Source organism: Pelobates fuscus, chromosome 2, assembly GCF_036172605.1.
Source record: "Pelobates fuscus isolate aPelFus1 chromosome 2, aPelFus1.pri, whole genome shotgun sequence".
Taxonomy (NCBI): Eukaryota; Metazoa; Chordata; class Amphibia; order Anura; family Pelobatidae; genus Pelobates; species Pelobates fuscus.
In genome coordinates this window covers 134,978,669-135,002,265 of record NC_086318.1, presented here as the reverse complement: position 1 = coordinate 135,002,265, position 23,597 = coordinate 134,978,669, and the positions used below count along the sequence as shown (strand labels likewise).

Below are 23,597 nucleotides of genomic sequence, written 5' to 3'. Positions count from 1 at the left end.
ATTGAGACACTGGCCTAATAAGGACACTTTAACCATAGCGGATATTATGCAGGGTGATAATATTTTACCCTTTCAACAGTTAGTAGATAATTTGCATATTCCATCTAAAGAAATATTTACTTACTTTCGTATCAAACACTATATTCAGAAACATGTTGTTCAATCTACATTCCCATGCGTTAAAGAGCTGCAAACTCTATTCTCTTTTCAAACTGTACCCAAGATTATCTCGGTTGCCAACTCGCTACTTAAAGGCTTAGATCCCTTCCCGCATAGACTGGTTAAAACATGGGAAAAGGAACTTAATCTAGTGATCTCCCCAAACGACTGGTTTTCCTCCTTAATTTGGGTAAACAAATTTGTTCATGGATTGAACCTGACTGAGTGCCACTTTAAGCTTTTATATAGGTGGTATTATACTCCAACAAGGTTGGCTAAAATGTACACTTCTCAAGACTCAACTTGCTGGAGATGTGGCACCTATTCAGGCACATACATTCATATTTGGTGGTATTGCCCAGCACTTAAGCCATTATGGGCCTGGACCTTCAATATCTTTTCGGAAATATCAATGAATGAGGCTTCGTTTAATGATTGAAACAAAAATCCAGCCTCGGCCCTCCTTCATCTGAATTGGCCTTTCAAATCAAGTAAATATAGATGTTTAGCTACTCACTGCTTTATTGCAGCCAAAGTTACCATTGCAAGACAATGGAAATCTTCCGAGCCTTTTCAGAAGGCCTCTCTAATTAAACAAGTTAAACTTCAATTAACAATGGAAAATGATATTCTTAATACCTGGTCACTGGCCTCAAAAAAAAGAGACTGGTATTTACTTTGGTTAAACACCTGTTCCCTACTATATGGCAATTTATAAATTTTTCATGTGACGGGGGAGGGGACGGGGGTCTGACCACTCAGTAGATATACCTCTATGGACAATAGCTTTCTTAGTTTGTGGTTATCTTCTAGGGATATACTCCCTATCATATTTCCACAGACTCTGCGTATATAATATAATAACGACTTCCTCAGTTAATTTTTTTTTTTTTTTTCTTATTGGCATGTTTTCTTTTTGTGTTTGCGTGGGGGATGGCCTGTTGCACCTTAATTAACGTATTCTCTCTATACAGTAGGAACTATTTATATCATTTGGTGTAATATGCAATATGTATGTTTGTAATGTATGTATTTTTCGAATTGTATTGTAATATAAAATATGAAAAGTGGGGCAGCTTGCCGTGACACCAACGCAATGATGGAAAAAGGGTAAGTTAAATACATTTTGAGGGGGGCTAGACACCTAAACAGGTACTCCAGCACTATAGTGTTCAGAATATATGTTTGTATCAGGGTGGATTTGATTTAAATCAAACTGATTTAAATCACTAGTCCGTAAGGCTTGATTTAAATCATAGTTTTCTACATAAAGACTAATTCTTGCTGGTATAACTTTAATATGCAAGTAGATGATCTTTAGAACAACTTTTCATATTGGTTTTTTTATCCCCAGTTTAATAGGTTAATCATTCATATTTGGACAACTTTTCTGTAATACTTAGGAAAGAGAAAAATAATCATTACCTTAATAATAACAATTTAAATAGATTTATTCAACTGAAACAATAACATTACAGCATATGTTATTTGATTAAACAAACATCCATGTTTGTTAACTAATTTGGATAAACAAAATATATATATATTTTAAGAAACTTAGACTGTCAGCCCAGCCTACACATGAAAAACTTAAATACTGTCCTCTGTAGCTCACAAGTCATCTTCATCTTCTTTGTTCATATTCTGGAAAAGAAAAACAAGCTTTCCTGCTTTATCGGGTCCCAAACGATTTCTCAATTTAGAATGAATGAGTCCAAAGGAAGAGAATATTCTTTCAACACCTGCAGAAGAAGCTACTGCTGTTAAAAGTGAAATCATTACTTGAACAGTCTCTAAATCCAAGTGCTTAAGTGACTTCCATCAGTTCACTTTAAAATATCTTCAGCAAACATATTTCTTGAATGGTTCCCCCTTAGCTTTGAAGTTTATTATAGTTGGCATTACAGATGGATGATTGCTGGATACCCATGTCATAGCTAACTACTCTTCCTCAGCACTTAAGTTTTGACCCTGGTACTGGATATTGACAATATTTGTCAAAAAATGAGCTGGAAACAGTACTAGTACCATTAGTTTTTTTTAATGCTTGTAATTTAATTCTGTCCATGTGTAGTTCTGTTTTTAAGTGTTCACTCCGTTCCTTCCAAATTTCAACAGCATCAGCAATAAAACAGCTATTTTTCTGTATTTTGTTTAAAGCTTCAGAGATGGGATTCAGGATGCTCAGCATATGTTCAACATTTCTCTTAAGCCCAATGTTGAGGATTTTGGCCGTGACAGTGCCATCTATTTTATCTCAATTTTGTTCACAATACGGTCACCAGAATAGGCCAGTTCTTGATATATTGCTCAAAACAGCCCACCACAGAGTTCCATCTAACATCTTGTGGGAGCGTTAACTTGGTTCCAACCCATCCTTTTCAGAGCTGCTGCAGCAAAATGATTGTTACGGAAGTATTTAGCAATTTCAACAACATTAGTCTTTATTTCTGGAACACTTAAGTCTTTGGCTAAGAGGTGCAGCAAATGAGCACTGCAACCATATGTTATAACCTTTGGATGGTAATATATTTTCCTCAAAAAGCATTTTATTTAAAAAAATTTGATTTAAAAAAAAAAAAATCAGGTTAAAAAAAAAAAAAATCATTGATTTTTATCCACCCTGGTTTGTATAGTGTTCCTTTAAATATAGGCTGCTATTGACAACTGTACTCTTTATCTACACAATTTTGTCACGTCTGCATTATTACATTGGGAAATGTGAACATTTGGGGTAAAATTTGCTATGCCAAAAATATGCCTGTTTATTTTATGCTCATAACGTAATTTTTTCTAACACGTATCATGAATCATACATTTTTATATTTGTTCACCTCAACTTTAAGGAGTATCTAGGTGTTTCCTTCATTCCAATCAATTCATAAAACTTGTTTGACTAGTTAAAAGTTGAGCTGTGAAAGTCACAACCAGGGAGTATGCACAGTGGCTTGTTCACACATAGAAACAGGAAGCAGATAAAACGCTCAGTGTTATTGCATGTCTCTGATGGTTGTGAATTTGGTAACATCTAATCAGACATCATACAGAGCACATGCATCTTTTTACATTACAAAATGCATTAATAAAAAAGGCTTCCTTTTCTATAAAGTGCCGTAAAAAAGTTAAATTGTACTCATTTATAAATGCCAGAGTTATAGCATTTAAAGGACATTTTACGAAATAAAACAAATTAATCAAGTCAAAGGTTTTTATTCAAATATCACTGGATATTAAGATCAAACAATTAAACACTGGACATGTTAATATTCAGCGAATAGAATAAATTATATATACATATATATGTGTGTGCGTATCCCATGTTTGTTAAACATTTGAAATTCCTAATAAAACACACACACATATTTCATGCTGCAACAGTGTCTTAAAATGTCCATGTTGTGGGGACAATACAAAACATCAATGGTCCATGAGAAATTGATGTCAAATATACTCTAAAGCAGACGATTATTTTGTGAATTGCACCCAAAAGGCATCTTATGCTGGGTGAAAAATGTTCCAGGTGACATCTATCAGAATCGCAAAAATCAATCTATTTATAGGAGCAAAATGAACTGAAAGGAATATTTGTGATTTAACCCATATCTGCTATTTGGATTTAATTCTCTTATTCAGCTGTCTGAAAGGCAATACGTTATTTAAAAAGACAGAGGCTGGATTCTCTAACTTAGTAACCGGCCTGTATATTACAAGGGTACATTTAAGACAGGCAGTTTTATTATTATTATTATTATTATTATTATTGCCATTTATATAGCGCCAACAGATTCCGTAGCGCTTTACAATATTTTGAGAGGGGGGGATGTAACAATAAATAAGACAATTACAAGAAAACTGACAGGAATAATAGGTTGAAGAGGACCCTGCTCAAATGAGCTTACAGTCTATAGGAGGTGGGGTATTAGAAACATTAGGATACAGCTGTTCTACTACAACACCCATTATGTATCAGATTCAGCACCATGGCGAAGAGTTTACTACTCGGGTACTCATTTAGTGAAAACAATGTCTACATTATACTTGTACTTTACTTTATTGAAATGTATCCTGGTCTTTTCATATTGGCTTGCACTGTATATAACTTTCATGTTTCTTAAATAAGGAATAACAACTGATGCTCTGGAGATAGATATATAAATATATATATATATAATACATTGCTAAACACACATACACACACCAGTCAAGCCATAAGACTTGCTTTTCCCACAGAAATCTCACTTTAACAGGGCTCTCACTACTGCAAGGGATTCTGGGCAGGTGTATGCAAATGAGCTCACCAAAGAACCACATTTTTGCCTCATAATTCCACTTTATACATGGATTCCTTGGAGTATGTGTCTGTTAAATACAACAGCTTTGGAAACACAACTCAGGTAGAGGAGCAAAGCCAGTGAACCACTCATGGACAGCTGTTTATGTTAAAGGATCACTATAGTGTCAGGAAAACAAACCCATTTTCATGACACTGTCATCCTTGGGGGACAGTCACCCTCAGGGTCCCCCTCCTGTGGCGCTGAAGGGGTTAAAACCCCTTCGGCAGCATACCTTAATCCAGCGCCGGGCTCCCTCGGCACAGGTGACCTCTCCGACGTCAGCTCCCGAGTGGAGCGGAATGCGCATTCAAACAGTTCATAGGAAATGCTATGCTATGGACGTTTTGCACGCTGGATGCGAATTTCACATCCAGCGTCGCAGAAGCACCTGTAGCGGCTGTCAGGAAGACAGCCACTAGAGGTTGGCTTAACCCTGCTATGTTTACATGTGAAGGGTTAAAACATGAGTGACCTGGCACCCAGACCACTTCATTGAGCTGAAGTGGTCTGGGTGACTATAGTGTCCCTTTAATGCAACTAAATGTTTATTGTTAATGCAACTCATCAGCAAATGAGCTCAATAAAGAACCACATTTTTGCCTTTGTTGATCTTATTTGCATAAGCCTACCCAGTGTGTTTGTGTATAGCGAATTCAGTGTGTTTGTGTAGTGTGTGTAGTGGATGCAGTGTGTTTGTGTAGTGTGTGTAGTGGATGCAGTGTGTTTGTGTAGTGTGTGTAGTGGATGCAGTGTGTGTGTTTGTGTAATGTGTATATAGTGAAGCAGTGTGTGTCTGTGTAGTGTGCATATAATGAATGCAGTGTGTGTTTGTGTAGTGTGTGTATAGTGGATGCAGTGTGTGTTTGTGTAGTGTGTAGATAATGAATGCAGAGTGTGTGTGTAGTGTGAATAGTGAATGCAGTGTGTAGTGTGTGAATAGTGAATGCCGTGTGTGTAGTGTTTGTGTGTGTGTGTGTGTGTGTGTGTGTGCAGGTATGTTAAGTGTGCAAATGGGAAGGGGGGCATTTTTATTTTTGTAACTTAAAAAAAATAAAAATAAAAAAAATTAAATTATGTTTTAGTCTCCCCTCCCTGCTTCTTGCCTGGCCAGGGAGGGGGCATATGGCATTCCCAAGTGGTCCGGTGGTATGGACTGTGCAGAGGGGGCCCAGCTCACTTTTACTTACCTTTCCAGCAGTTCTCCTGTCTAACTCTTGTGGCAACGCTCTGACGGCCGCGGGACTCGCGAGAGTTAGACAGGGAAGCTGCTGGGAAAGTAAGTAAGAGTGAGCTGGGACCCCCATGACCCTGATGGTGGCCCTGGTCTGCATTATCACCAATATTGGTATCTTGATTGGCAGATAATGCTGAAAATACAGAATATCAGCCAGACCGATAATCAGTCGTTATATATATAAATCTGGCACTACAGCAGTGGTAGGTAGTCTCAACATTCTAGATGTTGTGGACTACAACACCCACTGTGCTCTTAGAGCCATAATGCTGGCAAAGCATCAGAGGAGATGTAGTCCAAAACATCTGAAATGGCAAAGGTTACCTTCCCCTACACTCTCAGACGGGGTCTATGCCTTATCTGGTCTTTCAACCTACAATTTCTGCCTGGGTTCCTTAGCATTCAATCTGTTAAACTCCAAACACAATAACCTTGTATAAACAGACAGGGATAAATGTTTGTCATCTGCTGTCCAGGGTGGATTCCATAGAATTTTTGCTCCATGCAGCAAAACTGCCAAACACATTTTCATAAACAGTGAACTTTGGTTGAAGTACCTAGTGAAAAAACTATGTAAGATTTTTATCACGTATCTGCTAATTTTGTCTACATTTTTAAAAAATAGTTGTGTTTTCACAGTTTGCTACTTCATGAAAAACGTTTCGCAAAAGGAAAAAAATCTGCTTTGCAAGTTCAACAAGAAAAATTGTAATCAAGGAAGTCAAGAAGGGAGATTTTTTTTATTTATTTTTTTGCGTCATCTCCTTACTTTTGTGCAAACATTACTTTGAACTTTGCATTCAAAGGAGTAAAAGGTGCCAGCCAGTTTACAGCTAGAAGCTTTTAAATACTTTGAATAGCTATCATGCACTATAACCATTTCATCTGACAGAGTTAATACTCTTCCTTACCCATACCAGCTTAGCCTATAACTGCCACCTATTGCTGTTCTGGCTAAGGATTCGAAAGCAGCACAGAGGGAATGCTGGGGAATCTTACTAATATGAAACCATTAAAAACAGTTTAACAGTGTACAGAAGGATAGTGCAAGGAGACTCCAAACACTATATAAACTCCAATAAGATGAAGCAGTTAATTTAAAAGGCCACTTGAGACACTTTCAAGTGACACTATAGTCACCTGATCCACTACAGCTTGATGTAGTGGTTCTAGTGTCTATAGCATGCCCCTGCAGTCCTAGCAATGTAAACACTGCCTTTGCGGCCACTAGAGGTGCTTCCTAGCCCACTGCTGCACAGTTAACACAGCCCATAGAGATGCACTGATTCAACGCATCTCTATGAGGAGATGTGGACTGGTGCAGTGGGGCGTATTGCGGAGATCATCACATGGAGATAAAGAGGACGGGCCAGTCCTGGCAAGGAGGTGGAGAAGAGGTAAGTTAAAAACCTTAAGTGTCCACAGAGAAGGGAATGGGGAGGTAAATATGTATTCTAGCAATATAGTGTTAGGAATACATGTTTGTATTCATGACACTAGTGTTCCTTTAACTTTCTGAAATGCTTTAGGGGTTAACTGGATGTCCCAATAGTCTTTTTTTTTTTTTTTTTAATGTGCTGATTTCAAAAAAGAGTTTCCTACCTCACTCGCTATACAGCAAAGAGAAGCATTGTTGGTGTGTCCGAATGCTTCTCTATGAAGCATCCTAATGGACAAGTAATTAGTGAAAACGTCAAAGGAGGAGAATTGAAGCTGCAATAAGGAGACTCTCCTGGTGCTGGAAAAAAGTTTAACTGATTATCACAGCCAATCACAATGTTTTCCAATAGGAAAGCATTGGATTGGCTGAGATTTTCAATTCTGATGATCTTGGCCAATGAGGCAAGATGGGGGCGTGGAGCCAAACGCTGTCCTGGTCAATCAGCAGCTCCTTATAGAGATGCATTGAATCAATGCATCTCCATGGAGACGCTGAACATCACTGATGCACACTATGTAGCACTGACCCAGACATTATATTACAGCCAAGGAACACCTCTAGTGGCCACTCCTCAGACGGCCACTAGAGATGTTCCTAGGCTGTAATGTAAATACAGCCTTTTCTTGGGGAGGAGTAAGGAAAGGAGGGAGATATTGACATAGTGTCTTTAAATAATGGTGTGGGTAAGTCATTTGGCACTTTCCTGCCTCCCTGAAAAAAATTTATTTCATAAAGATAGAACCTGACTATGTTGTAATTTCTCTGAATGATGCTAATGCCATCTTAAAGTGTCAATCCCTCCCAGACGTCAGCAGTGAATTGGCTTCATCAATATAGGATCCCAGAATTTCCTCCATAGACCTCAACGTTTTACGCTCATGTATGCGCAAGAATACAACAGTGACGTCGGCTTGACGTTGAAGAGGACACGCCAGGAGAAGAGAGTGGCACCCTCAGGGGACAGGTTCAAGCAATTAAATCTCACCTCCGACTGCCACCAGACCCCAGCAGAATTGTCACCACCAAGGGTGTCTGCAAAGTCTTTCAAAGACGACAGTACCACTTTAAAGAGACACTCCACTGCCCAAATACTTTTTTTTTTAAAGTCACTGTTTAGAAGAGATATACACCGAATGAAAACATGCATACTTTTAATGATACATTTTTTTCATGAGGGATATATCTAAAAACTAAATCTAAAATCTTGCAAAAGCTACAGATCTCTTGTCTGAAGCCTCTGCAAGCCCTCCTCCTTTAACCCATCCCCAACTTTCTGTGGCCGTCCAACCAAACTTCCCAAGGTAGCTCAATGAGAAATCTTTGCAAGGCAGGTGCTTTGGGTTTTTTGTCTGCCTCTTGAATTTAACTCCACTGAGCTAGACCAACCAGGATATAACAATCTAGGTTGTCTGATTGACAGTGAGGGTGGTGTAACAGGTTAATTAATAAAAGTGCAAATTTCTATTGAAACCTGCAATTTAAAAAAAAAAGAAGAAGAAAAAGGATAAAGCACTAAGTTTTAGGGGTCTGGAGAAAATATGGAAAAATGCAGCAATTAACCAACACTACAATCCATTTCAGTATAGGAACAGCAGTTAATGTTGAAAAACATATGTAGGAGGGTTTCCTTAATCACATTCCAGGGGCATTCCCCACTAGACCTGAGAGGAGACTAGTTTTGACTAGCAAACATTCCACACACTCCTCCCCTGTGCCTGAGAGATAATTACCTGAGCACACAAACAAATAATAAAATTATCTCTCAGGTACAAAACCATACAATTTAACAAACCCCAAGAGCACCCCCAAAACACATTAAATCTCCACAAAAGTCACTGTAATGGATCACCTGGCACCCCGACTGCGTACCTCAGTTGAAGGATGCTCCTAGCACTTCCTGAGGGCTCCAATCAGTCCACCAGAGACCATAACCACCGCAGACCCCACAAACCGCCGCAGCTTGGTTGGGGTCTCTCCTTCTCCTACCCACCCTGGACCTACGACAAGGCTCCAGGTTCCAGAGGGTGAACCTCTCTTTCCCCAGAGAGTGAAGCAGGAACAAGCTCTTAAAAGAGCTTAGTGATTATCCAAGGGAGGATGAAGAGCATAGAAATCCCTCGTAGCTGTTAAGACAAGACTCTAGATTGAGGGTGAAGTAGAACTGGTTTAATGAGCACAAAGGCATTTCTTATATCCAGTTTTCCCCACAAGGTTACCACCCACGTGGACCTTGTGGAGCACAGGACACAAAGTCACAACAGCCAATCAACACAGTATTGTACAGTTAGACACTCCCAGCTAATGTACACAAAGCCTCCCCCTCTGCCTGTGATACAATTACCAAACACAATGGACTAACTCATTTACCACAGGCAGAAAATATCTAGTTTTACCCAAAGTCCAGAAACTACCCAAAACAACAACATATCACCACATGCATCCCTGGATAGCCCTGATATGGGTGAACAACATATCCAAAGATCACCCAGATCAGAGCTGGGGTTCAAAAGTTTTATGGAAGTCACATTTGACCGACTGCAAGCATGGCTTTCATGCCCAAAACAGTTCCACAGATTTAGGCTGTGCGGCCGGTCTATCTTCTCCTCTATCCTGGAGATAATTGGCTTAAGTGGCTGTGGTAATTTAATTATCTCCAGGTACAGGAAATATCTCTAAGTCAGAAACTGTTACAAAAACCACATAAAAATACATAACTCTTCTAATACAATGTTTGACCTATTTGTCCAGCATATCCCCAGATAGCTTAGATCTGAGCGCTCAATATGTCTGAACAGCGCTCAAATCTCACGAATACAGTTGGATTGCCATGTGGTTAAAGTTGTCTCTTTTGACTGACCGCAAGCATGGCTTTCATGCCCAAAATAGTTCCACAGATTTTGGCTGTGCGGCCGGTCTATTTTCAATGTTAAAAGTGCACTATAGTAGGGTGAGGTCAGAACATAGCAAGGGCTATTGAGGAGGGACAAAGCAGACCGTTTAAACTGCTATGCCAGTGTCCATGGGACAACGCCCTGCTGGAGAAACAATAGGACAGGAAAAAGGGGGAGGGTAAGAGGCACATTTTCCCATGGATTTAAAGGGGCAGAAAAAGTGTTTTAAAATCCAATAAGCCCAAATAGACTTTTTAAATGGCAATACACCCCAGGAGACATAGTCACAGGGCAGGAGGCGGGCAAGTAGTCCCCTCCAAAAACTCATGGCAAACTCCCTAAGAGATGGAAGTTTGTCATAGTCACATCCCCTGATAGCCCCTGGTGGACCAACATATCCCAAAATCCACAAGATCGTTTCAGGGGTTCGGGATTTCCATGGAAGTCATGATTTTTACCGACCATGCACATGGTCCTATGCCCAAAAAAGTTCCATGAAATCAGTGCTAATGGTCGGTCAAGTTCGGTAGTTTAAACCGAACAAACTACCGAACATAGTCAATAATCTTACCCTGAAGCTTGTTCACCTTGTTCGTGGGAACATTTCCACCGAACAGTGCCCTTCTAAGTTGTGCAGAACCGAACGCAGGCGATGCTGGAAGTCCAGCGGTGTTCGGGAGTTTCTGTGTCCGATTTCAGTTCCATGAGATTCATGCCCAAACATTCATGCATTTGTGGGAAGAAGATGGCCGCCACCTTGTGGTCTTTCATGCGAACAGCGGCCACCCAGACGAACACTTGGAACACTGCGGTGGAAAGTGTTCCAAACTGTCAATTAGGCTTAAGAAGCTCCAGGGTGGTCTCTGGTCCGTGCGCCTGTTTGGTTCCCGAACAGAATAGAGCCATTGTACGAACAAAGTCTTTTCACATGGTTTTTACAGGGCCCATAGTCTGTGCCCAGGAGGCTGGCAAGCAGGCCCCTCCAAGAACATGTGGCAGAGGCACTTCTGCCATATATTTTATTCTAAAAAGTGGTCTAAAACCATAAGGCACATTTTATTGGTGACTCCTTTTTATTTTTTTTCTGAATCACTTTCTAGAACAAAAGTCAAAATGACAAAAAATGGCAGAGCTTATAACTGACAGAGTGTGCCAAGATAGACAGATAAATAAAAATATACACTCACAAAACACACGTGAAATATAAGGCATAACAAACATTAAAAACTGTGAAGCGGCAGTTCTATTTAAAAGTTCACAAAACACAAGTGCTTGGAAGTCAGAAATATACTGACTGTGTCATTATTTGTGCTACTTGCAGTCCGTTACTTTCTTACAGCAACATCCACATATTTTACTATGAGAACCCCAGTCACGTTAACCTCATTACCACGCAGCCGAATACATGAAACACGTGTTTGGCAGTGACATAAGCATGGATGACAATTTACAGCACAGGATAGTAATACAAGCATGACTCATCAATTAAGCTTTTTAAACTTTTGCTAAATCTTCAGTCTTAATCTACAATCCCTACAAATGCCAACAACTGTCCAGTTACTATTATTACATGTGTAAGCATAATAGGGACAGAAAAACCTTTATGAATGATAAGGTGGCAAGTTTACTTTAACAGATAACAGCTCCCAAGGCAGTAAATATATAATTTCTCTGACTGTTCTTACTCATCAGGTGCACTCCCAAAGAGTTCTTACTTATCAGCCACTCCATGTCTGCTGTGATTGGCCCTGCTCAGTGTGACATTTCCTAAAGAATGGCAATTATCACTGCAACAAACCAGTAAATGAAATTCTAAAGCAAAGGACTGACTGACATACGGGGAGGGACAAAATTTTAAAAAGCTTTAAATTACAATCTAAACATTTGCTAGGAGTCTGCTACCATGGAAGGGATATGCAATCCCTTAGAAGTATTGAAATTCCAAAGGCTAGTGCAAATAGGAAGTATTATTCGGAATCAGGAAAACAACATTATATGTAATATTTTGGCGTCAAGCCTTAATATGCGCATACATGATTAAGGCTTGACAGCAAAACGTTGTATATAATTTTTTTCCTTGGACTGCCTCATTTGGAAGGAGTACACAAATAATAATAATAATGAATATTATTTGTATATATTTTATTAATAATGATAGTGTAACGGATCGACTGGCACCCCGACTGGGTACCTCCGTTGAAGGATGCTCCTAGCGCTTCCTGAGGACTCCAAGCACTGCAGCAGACATCACAACCACCGAACCGGAGAAACATATAAATTCCCTCAAGCATATGAATGCTGTATACAGCCGAATTGGACAAACCATGAGAATAGGTTTACACTCCTAGCTGTCAAACTGGAACAGCATTCAATAAATCCTCCCCCAATAATGAGACGACACTTCCCTTTGAGGGTTAAGCAGGAACTGCAGATTTATTCACACACCCTCCTTTTAAGACATTCTCCCATGCAAGGGAGGGATCCACAACAATTACTACAACAGCCAATAATGTACCAGTTACCTCCCACACATCTCCTCTTAGTGTGACGCATAATCCCATTATTCCAGAAACAAATTCCCAGGGTTTCTGGATGTACCCCGAAACATAGGGTTACCCCTTTAAATGTTACATTCCCTGGCAGCTCTGATCTGGGTGAGACACATATCCAAAAATCACCCAGATCGGACCAGGGGTTCGGGAATTATGGAGGGTTAAAGTTTTGACCGGCCGCATGGCAAAAGTATCCGAAAGTAGTTCCATGTATTTTGGCCCTGCAGTCGGTCACAGAAAAGGGAATGAAAATACACAAATTGCCTGGGTTATTGAGCCTGGGGAGGGTTTGAATGAATTCCCTTGTTCGTGGGGTTCTTTCTACCGAACGGCGGGCCATTCGGTAGTTTCTACACAAATTCATGGAAGTCTGGCAGTCTCAGCGATGTTTGCCTAGTCGAGTGTCCGAGTTCCAGACACTCGACGGCAAAACACCGCTGTTCGGGAGTTTAAGATGGCCGCCGCCACGTGTTTGTTTCCCGAATGGCGGCCACCCAGAGGACAAAACCACACATTACACACATTGCCAATTACCCGTTTGCAACATTGTTGCGAACGGTAATTGGAGGCACACTTTAATCCTGGGTGGTCTGGTTGTTCGGTAGTTTCACTCAATATAATGAATGGAGTGATTCTACCGAACATTAAGACGAATGCTGCATACACATAACACAGTTTACCGAACACATAATATTAAAGACAGCCTGAATGCAATCTGCTACACAGTCTTAAAGGGGCATTGTTCCTAAAAGTCAAAATATATCCACGGATGGCCCTTAACCCCTTAAGGACCAAACTTCTGGAATAAAAGGGAATCATGACATGTCACACGTCATGTGTCCTTAAGGGGTTAAAGGGCCAGTAGCAGCAATATAAAATACCACAAGCCCGAATATTGCATTCAAAGGTACAAATTTACCAGGGACCATAGTCAGCAGGTAGGAGGTGGGCAGCCAGGCCTCTCCAATGCCCAGTGGCTAGGCGGGTTCCGCCACAGATAGTATCAGTAAAACCCAATATTTTAATGCACTTTAAATAAACAATGTACAGTGTATATTTTTGGTCACTAAGAGGATAAAACAAAACATTTCATCTGGAATTTACACACATTCTTTTGAAATGCAGATGCTACTTACTTTTGATGATATAATTCTGTTGTCCGCAAACTTTTGGGGAACATAATGGCCATGTTGGGGGAATCTGTTTGCAACATAGACTGTTCGTGTTTCGCTGTGGTTTGGAGGGTCACAACCCTTAAGAAAAAGAGGCGAAGGAAAAATGTAAGCAAAAAACATATTAGCTCAACAACATAACTAAACTAATAATACCAGCGTAATAACATTGGACATACAACTTTCTTTGTTAATATATACATATATTCTACTGGCTCTCACTATCTACACTATGATACAAATTTAATAGGTCTCCCATCATAGCCAATGAGACAAAGTAGGCCAGATTTAATTTTATGGTTTCTTTAAGTTGTGCTGGAATTCCACTGAAATTCCAACACAGTCTTGATCAGTATTTTACAAAGAATTTATCCTTATAAAAGATGCTGAAAAGGGTAGGCACTATATCTGCTTCATCTCATCAAACTGGTTATAGTGTTTGGAGTCCTCTGGTACCATCATTTCTTTCAGCATTAAAGGAACACTTTAGCTCAATGAAGTGGTCTGGGTGCCAGGTCCATCTAGGGTTAACCCTGCAACTGAAAACATAGCAGTTTCAGAGAAACTGCTATGTTTACATTAGGGTTAATCCAGCCTATAGTGGCTGTCTTATTGAAAATCACAGTGAGAAGACGCTGACTTACATAGGAAAGCACTGAGAAAAGCTTTCCTATGGACTGATTGAATGTGCGTGCGGCTTTTGTCGCACATGCGCATTCAGCATTGATGTCGGAAGAGGGAGGAGATTTCCCCAGCGCCGAGGGAGCACGGCGCTGGAGAAAGGTAAGTGATTACCTAAAGACCCTATAGTGCCAGGAAAACGAGTTTGTTTTCCTTGCACTATAGTGGTCCTCTAAACAGTTTTTAAAGTTTTAATGCTAAACAAGATTCCCCGGCAGTCCATCCCCTCTGTGATTGGCTGAGAGTGTCAGCTGACTGTTTTTAGCCTGTCAGAGCTCCAACTGACGGTATGAATGGGTATGACAACAAGGAAGTGTGTAATGTCTGCCTTAGCTACACATACAGAAGGGGCTGGTCAGGGACTCTTATTTTGTGGCATACAGCACGAACATGGTGCAACACTGAATGGAGGGACAGTGCCAGGCCCTCCAGGCACTATAACCAATTCAAAGAGATAAAATGGTTTTAGTGACTACAGTGTCCCTTTAAAGGTTTCTGCTGCTGCAAATCCACAGGTAAGTAGCGGCAGCACCAAGATCCTCATATCAGGAAGAAGCTGTGTCAAACTGAAGCCTCTCATTCAGGGGTCTAATCTCCTCCCCCCATCCCCTTCAAACTATTGTCCAGCACAGGTTAACAATTTAACCCTCAGCCCCCTGTAGCAGTTCCAATCAACAGAGATGAAAAACCTGATAGCAGCCATATTGCAGCTATAAGTTCACTGATCACTCATTCAGCATTTTGTGAATGGGGCCGTGCATTCTTTTCTTCACCACATATTGACACAGAAACAGTTTGTCTGAAAGCAAGAAAGGAGAGGTAGGAAGGTAGGATTTATATATGTGTGTGTGTATATATATATATATATATATATATATATATATATATATATATATATAAACTAAATACACAAGTTAGATAGATTTGGACTTTAAAAGTGGGAAGGAAAACTCCGTCCTTTTGTCTTCAGTTTCTAAATAGGTAGTATTACAACTGCAGTGGCTTTTGGAAGTTGATCCATTCAATTGGAGCAATTGTGTCCAAAGACACAGCTACAACCGATATTCTTGCGCCATAACCTATAATTGCAAAGTGAAATAGTTTTTTGTTTTAAACATTTGGGTTCTTACTCCCTTCTCTAGTCTCTCTTCCTGACATCATAAAATAAATATAACAAGGCAGACATTGCAGGCACCAGACCAATATGCAGAAATAATTAACATTTCCCCTATATGACCTGTTCTTTAAAGGAACTATGAGGTTAGTCATACAAGTATATTGTCAGAATACATACCAGAACCAAAAAGCAAATTTGGTTCTTAATATTTAGTTACACATCATTGAGGGGAGGGAAAGCTTTTTAGCATGCATTTCTTGTTTTTACATTTATTCTTGCTGAATTCAATACATAGACTGATTTCAAAACAAATGTGTTGAAAAATACAATATTTCTACATATCAACACATACAAATGCAATTTCCTGCTATTACTGTAATTCGCATTGTACAACATGAGTTAAAGTGAGAGTGGGGAGAGGAGGGAGAAGTAAGCATCCTCTAATGCTAAATAAATTACACAAACCATGCCCACTGAATAGGTTTATAGCAGATACGCACAACTTGGAAGTTTAGCCTATTTAATTTTGGCCCTACCGATGTCCAAGTAAACATATAAAATTACAGATAGACACATACAGACACACACGAACAGGCATACAGGTCAATATATACAGTTTTATAGCAACCCTCCAGTCTATCTTTTGGGTGCAGGACGGTGGCTTCCCTGGTGTCCAGAGTGCTGGCTGAGGCTGTTAGGGACTGGCTCTTGCAGCCTGTGTCCCTCTTTTCCAGCCCTCTCCTCCTCTCTCATCCAGCAACTGACCCCCTCCTCACTGCCTCCTCCCTCCCGTGCGGTTCCATATCTCTCTGGGACACAGTGACAGTGTCAGTCACTACTTTGACTTATGATATGTTTTAATGAAATTCCAACAGTCTTTATGACCAATATTTATTTTTTGTTGTGGGGTGGCAATTAAAATCTAGTTGACAGGAGCTTGAAGTCCCTGTTTATGAGCCAACCCTATTACATTGCGGTGCAATTTCCTGATTTTAAAGCAGGCATGTGAAATTCCTATTGTTTGAGTCGACACCCAGGAAATGCAGTTTTGGAAGCCATGCAGGACACTTAAAAGGACACTCCAGACCCCTAAAGCACCTTTGCATGCTGAAAAGCTTTCTGTGTGAAGAGTGTGTTCGATTTTTATTATTTTGCAAAAAGTGCAACTACACAATGATAAACCACTCTGCTGCTGAAGGTGTAACTCCACTGCCAGCAGCATCATAGGAATGTCATAAGCCAACCGGGAACTAGAGTTTCGCTAATGTCAATTCTGTGCAGCTTTTATTTCGAATGACAGATTTGTCAAAATAATCATTTTACAAACATCTTCCAGTTCAAGACATGCAATCTGTGGTCAGTACAAAATATAGACTTAAGTTTTGATAACGTGCTTAAAACAGTAAATAATGAACACACAATCTATTTAAAAGTCAATAAAACCGTTAAACCATTTTCAAAAATGTCAAAAACACTTTTTTGTATTTTTTTTTTTTTACAGTCTAATAATTACACGTAAGGATTTTGTTTCAGGTGACAGAGCCAATTTAAGTGGGTTAGGTGCACACTTCCACACATTTGTAGGAACTCTAGTAAGTATAATGGTCCTCAGAGTTACATTGAAGCAATGTAATTGTTTGATTGCATTAAAGGAATCCTATAGTGCCAGGAAAACAAAGCCGCTTTCCTGGCACTATAGATTTCTAAGGTGCACCCTTCCTGCGGTGCTAAAGGTTCAAAACTCCTTCAATCACTTACCTGAATCCAGCGCCGGTGTCCCTCGGCGCTGGGTCAGGCTCCGCTTAAGCCCCATTACTTGCTCGCATTAGGATTTCCCCATAGGAAAGTTTTAATCAACGTCAGATAACGAACCAAAAGTAAGTCCTTTTCGATTCCGGAAGCCCTCTAGTGGTTGACTGGTACACAGCCACTTAGGGCAGACATAGTGCAAAAAGGACGGAGCACCCAGACCACTTCAATGACCTGAAGTGGTCAGGGTGCCTACAGTGTCCCTTTAAGGAATTTACAGCTTTAACCAGTGAAGGAAAATAATAAATATAAAACACAAAAAGCAGGAAAAACACTAGGAAAGACTATTTAGGATCCACATTTCGATTATCTCACCTTGGTTGAGATAATCAGAATTGACTATCGCTGCCAATCCAATGCTTTCTGATTATGTCAGCCAAAGAGACGGATCGGGGCAGAGCAAGCACCAGCAGACCGTGCTGTGCTAAAAATAAGGTGAGTTTTTACTAGATTTAAAAGGGGCAATGTGGGGTGGGGGGAGCGAAATAGTTAAACCCTTTAGGGTCAGTAATACAGGTTTGTTTTCCTTACCCTATAGTGTTCATTTAAACAACATAATATACTATCTCCACATGAAGAACTGTACGAAATAAATGTATGTGTTATAAGAACTGGCAAATGACAGCTGTGAAAGTATTTATTTCCTACAGCTGCCAATAGAAAACATGTGATGTTGTGGCGTTTCATTAACAGAAGGATTTACTTAAAGCTAAATAATACACTAGAGTAAAAGATTAATTAGAATTCAGGCAGACAACTCACACTGTATAAATGCCATTAATGAAATATTTATGTGTACCATCTGCATATGGACCTCAGACCGCGTAAACTGTATAGCTCATAGTGTATAGCATGAATTATAGCTCTCAAACGCAGAGATAGGGAGAAGTTGATTTAGATATGATGTGTTCTATCTTACATTTTCCGATAACTTATGGTATATTTTCCGTTTGCTAAGAGGTGTAACTCCCAAGTCTATGGCTTTGCTAGATTAGTGGTGATAGACAGCCATTTATTGTTACTGCATGACTGATTTCAAAAGTATTTTTTTCATGGTTTGTAAACTGTAGATTAAGGATATTGTGTAACAGAGCAATTCTAATTTGCCAATGTCTAATTTTCTTCAATCTCTTTTTTCAATTTACACTTCCCCTCAGTTTTTATGATGTAACATATTTTGTATGTTTGTACAGTTCTGTATATTTCTGAATGAAAAATCCTTCATACAAAAAAAGGGAGCATATATTTGTGTGTTAAATACATATATTAGCTCTGTCCCCGCTATAATCCAGTCATTCCATTCTGCAGTTGGCTGTGAAAGTAAGTGAAGTACGGGGGGGATCTTTTTCAAAAATAATTAACATGTAAAGTCAGAGCATTGTTCACAGCTGTGAATTCTTATGTTTGCAGACTACTTTAAAAATGGGACAGATCTCAACAACTGCTTACTCTGCTGTTTGCAGAAAAAATTACAGGGTAAATAATCAGTAATAATAAAGTTTATCATTGCAATGCCACATGGTTAGAATAGCCCTAAATAGTTTATGAGAGCAAGGTACAGAAGTCCTTCTTAATATGACATGAAAACTGCAACACCTCTTATTTTCTTGCACAAATAGCCCATGATTTCAACTTTCAATTTCAAAGTGTTTCAAAAGAATACGGGATGGAAAATAGTTACTTATACCATTCATCAAGTCTCAGCATTACAACTTATTTCAGAATTATTCTTACATCTAATACTCCGACCTCTCCTTCAAGCCTCATGTTCAATCTATCGCCAAATCCTGTAATTTCCATCTCAAAAACATTGCGCGCATCCGCCCCTACTTAACGCCAGATGCGACTAAGGTGTTGGTCCATTCCACTGTCCTTTCTCGCCTTGACTACTGTAATCCGCTTCTCAGTGGTCTTACGTGCTCCCAACTTGCGCCAGTACAGTCCATAATGAATGCGGCGGCGAGGCTCATCTTCCTGTTCGCCCGCACCTCCCATGCCTCACCCTTCTGTCAGTCCCTACATTGGCTTCCTATAAAATATAGAGCTCAATTTAAAATTCTGGTTCTTGCTTTCAAATCTCTACATAATGCTGCTCCCATCTATCTATCTATCCTCCCTTATACACAAGTATGTCCCGTCTATGTCCTTACGATCTGCTGAAGACTTCCGTCTATCGTCTGTCCGTACTCCCACCTCTGATGCTCGCCTTCAAGATTTCTCGAGGGCTGCACCATTCCTGTGGAACTCGCTTCCCTCCTCCGTTAGATGCTCACCCAGTCTCAAAAAATCGTTAAAAACCCACTTCTTCATAAAAGTGTATCAATTAAACTGTTAATGGCTCCCGACTGATTCCTCTTCTGCAACTGTCACTACTCTAATACTATCGTTACCTTTTTGTGTCATTTTATCCCACTCCCTCTAGCATGTAAGCTCATTGAGCAGGGCCTTAACCCCTCTGTTCCTGTGTGTCCAACTTGTCTGTTTACAACTACATGTCTGTTCGTCCACCCATTGTAAAGCGCTGCTGAATTTGACGGCGCTCTATAAATATCATAATAATATATTGACAGCCAACATATGTTTCAAGTTTACCTTTTGAACACAGTTTGCTCAGTTTGTAATAGATGTATACATTTCAATAAACATCATTCATTCATTTTGTATGAATCTAAATTATAGTTCTGTAAGGACTTTTTTCAGTTTTTTTTTAACTAAATGTTTTAGTTTTTTGAGATAACTTGTCTCTGAATAGTAAACTGAACAAAACATTGACGTGGCAGGTGGGCTAAACTCTCTCATGACCATTGGATAAACGAAATAACCTCAGTTTGTTTAAATATGCATAGGGATTTAGGAAGAGCGCAGGTAACTTTTTCTTTCGTTTAAACAAATCTTATAGTGGTGGGAAATGGTTGAGCAAATTATACCCCTTTAAAATAATACGGTTAGGGATCCAAAGTAGCGCTTGTCTAATATATAAACATATGCCAGGACACATTTCCAGATAATTTAGAAGCCGTGAAAATAGATCACTAACCACACACACTAGTGATATGCGGATTTCTGCCAGTGATGGGATGTGACACAACTTGCACCATTTTTCTCTTATACTGAATGTGGTGTTTTGTTCATAAATTGCATATATTTTTACATTTTGTGCTTGTATATCATACATGAGTGTGCGTATATAGCTTATGGTTTTCTTAAATGTGCTGCCATTTATAAAGACATTTTAAAGGACCACTAGGGTACTTCATCTCAGTGAAGTGATCTGAGTTCAGTTTAGTTTTAAACCTGCAATATAAAACATTACAGGGTATAAAACATGCAGGGTTAACACTTCTTCCTGACATCTACTAGAGGTGCTTTCACGTCAAACTGAGCTCTCAATCACAGTGTGATTTCCAGGATGAGGCAAGGCGGTTTCGGAGCGAGAGAAAAGGTAAGTAAATCTACCTTTTTTTTTTATTCGGGCATACACCTAAACGGTTACAGGACACAATACGTTACGAATAGATGTTTGTATTCCTAACGCTATAGTGTTCCTTTGACGTCAATGGTTCATCATATAGCCTGTTCCCCAACTCCTATAACCTCAAACTGCTCCCTAACCTCAAGCATAATTCATGACAGAGTGCTACCTGTATCTTACCAGTGCTGTCCGTTAGATACTCTATGGAAGACAGAAATCTTATTAAAGAATGCAAAGAGCTTGCTAACTTGCAGACCCCCCCAGGGCCAAAGTATTGAACAGAGACAAAAAGGCTGAAACTGGGTTAATCCACAAGATCTATAGAACAGTAAGAGCCTATTGCATTGATTTCACTCTATACAGAGATGTACGAACGGGTTGTCTACACACAGGTTTTACTTTTCTGTAAAGCACAAACAACACAACAATTGGATGTAACTGCACAAGCGGTCTGGTAAACGTTAAGGGGATTTTTAATGCTAGATTTTGGGTGGTCTTTGGAAACAACACTCAAGATATAGGAAAGGGAAAGCTGTTTATACCTGCCTCCCTCTAGGATTTCTGCTAGATCCCTGGTCAAAGAGTGTACCAGTAATTCAAGCACTCTCCACTCTGGAGATAAATGTTGACGATTTTGAACTTGGCATTTTATTGATTATCAATGTCAAATTGTAGAACGGATGCTTTATATCTCCCAAAATAAAAAGCATAACATTATGAAAACTGGCATTTTTACTGGGATCATGATGTTCTATAGAAAATAAATATAAGGTGCATTTTAATAAGTTTTTAACATTGGAATGACAAATAACTATTCCCTATGAAATAGGAATGCTTTCTTCCTGCCAGCAAAGCCGAAATAAAAAACGTTTCCAGGACGCAGCATTGTTTTATTTAGAAGACACATTATAATAAGTGCTTCCATTGTGAACACTGAGATTCCTCTGGTGAATGGAAATTAAAGAAACACTATAGAGTCAGGAACACAAACATGTATTCCTGACCCTATAGCGTTAAACCCACCATTTACATAGCTTTCCCCCTTCCCCCCTTAAAACTCACCTTATTTCGAGCGCCGGGAGGGTCTGCCGGCGCTAGCTCCGCCCCTGATCTGCCTCCTTGGTGACATCAGAATTGCAGATTTTTAGCCAATCCAATGCTTTCCAATAAGGAAAGCATTGGACTGGCTAAAATCGGCAAGGAGGCAGGATGGGGGCGGGACAAACACTGTGCAGCACTGAACCAGGAAGCACCTCCAGTGGCCATCTGAGGAGTGGCCACTTGGAGGTGTCCCTAGGGGCAATGTTAACACTGCCTTTTTTTCTGAAAAGGCAGTGTTTGCATTAAAATGGCTGAAGGCAATGATTATACTCACCAGAACAACTACATTAACCCCTTAAGGACCAAACTTCTGGAATAAAAGGGAATCATGACATGTCACACATGTCATGTGTCCTTAAGGGGTTAAGCTGTAGTTGTTGTGGTGACTATAGTGTCCATTTAAGTGAATGGAAGCAATATTATTAGCTGACCCAGTCATTCTATAGCTATTATAGAGATCCCATCAGAGTCTATGAACTGCGGGAAGCCTGCAGAAAAAACAACAGTATTTTACATCTTTAATTTCTATGTAAAAAAAAATTATATATATATATATATATATATATATATATATATATATATATATATATAAATACTTACATACAAAAAAATCTTGCGCTCAAACCTTATTAAAGGTTAATAAGTATGTAGGGGTTTAAAATACCACTCTCTGTCTCATTAAAAATGTTACCTTTTAGCTGAAGGCAGCAAAGTGAATTGTTAGCGTAGGACTCATCTAACAGATTATTCTTGACGTGGCAGGTGAGCTTACACTTAAGTGGCCACTGGAGTGATACAAAAAAAACCTATAGTTATTTACATGTGCATAGGGATTTGGGATCGTGCCAAAGTAACTCTTTTCTTTGATTTTATTGTAAAGAAAAAACAAATTACAATGTAGACCGGTGGTTGTAAAAGGGTGGACTTAAATGGACACTGTAAGCACTATAACCATTTCATCACATTAATGAAAGAAGATCTCTGGCTTCGCACGCCCCCACTGGAGTGTGCAAAGATTACACACTTCCTTCTAGCTATACCAAGGCACTGTGATAAGATGGAAGGAGTCAGCTGACACTCTAAGCCATTTAAAACTGTCTATGTTGCTGAATCTAAATCATGTAGCATTAGAACATTAAAAACAGTTTAATGTTCAATGGAAGGACAGCGCTAGAGGACTCCAGACACTGTAGCCACTTCAATGAGATACAGAATACAGCAGTTACAGTGCTACTTTACAGAAACAATCCAAGCACCATAACCACTGCAGTAAGTTATAGTAGTTAGAGCACCAAGAGTGCCCTGGCACCCCCTCATTGGAATTGTAGCTTTAGAAATATTTGACTTCTTACCTGGGGTCTGCCATGCATTGCTCCCCGCCTCCACTGCATGAGCTACAGAGGCAGAAGCTTAGGATATCGAATAGCTCTCCTGTGCTAAGCTCTGCATTGAAGGTAGTGAGCAGTACTCTGTGACACACCAGTAAGATGTTAATCTGTTCTAAAATAGTTTAACTACTTACATTGGGGGGCACCAGGGCTGTAATGGGCATCATGTATGGATAGTTCCTTTATTCTTCCTAAGGTATGCATTAGGAATATATTGACAGTGCTTGAATAAACATAGGTGCAACC

General features: G+C 39.6%; 1 protein-coding gene across 7 annotated transcripts in view; it reads right to left on the bottom strand.

Annotated features, from left to right (window-relative positions):
* ATP11B (ATPase phospholipid transporting 11B (putative)) overlaps nucleotides 1–23,597 on the bottom strand; it is a 126,360-nt gene that overhangs the window by 88,357 nt on the left and 14,406 nt on the right. For all 7 annotated transcript variants that reach the window (XM_063442714.1, XM_063442716.1, XM_063442717.1 and 4 more), the window contains exon 2: nucleotides 13,748–13,864. In XM_063442714.1, the coding sequence (XP_063298784.1) occupies nucleotides 13,748–13,864 (117 nt within the window). The remainder of the gene's footprint in view (nucleotides 1–13,747; nucleotides 13,865–23,597) is intronic.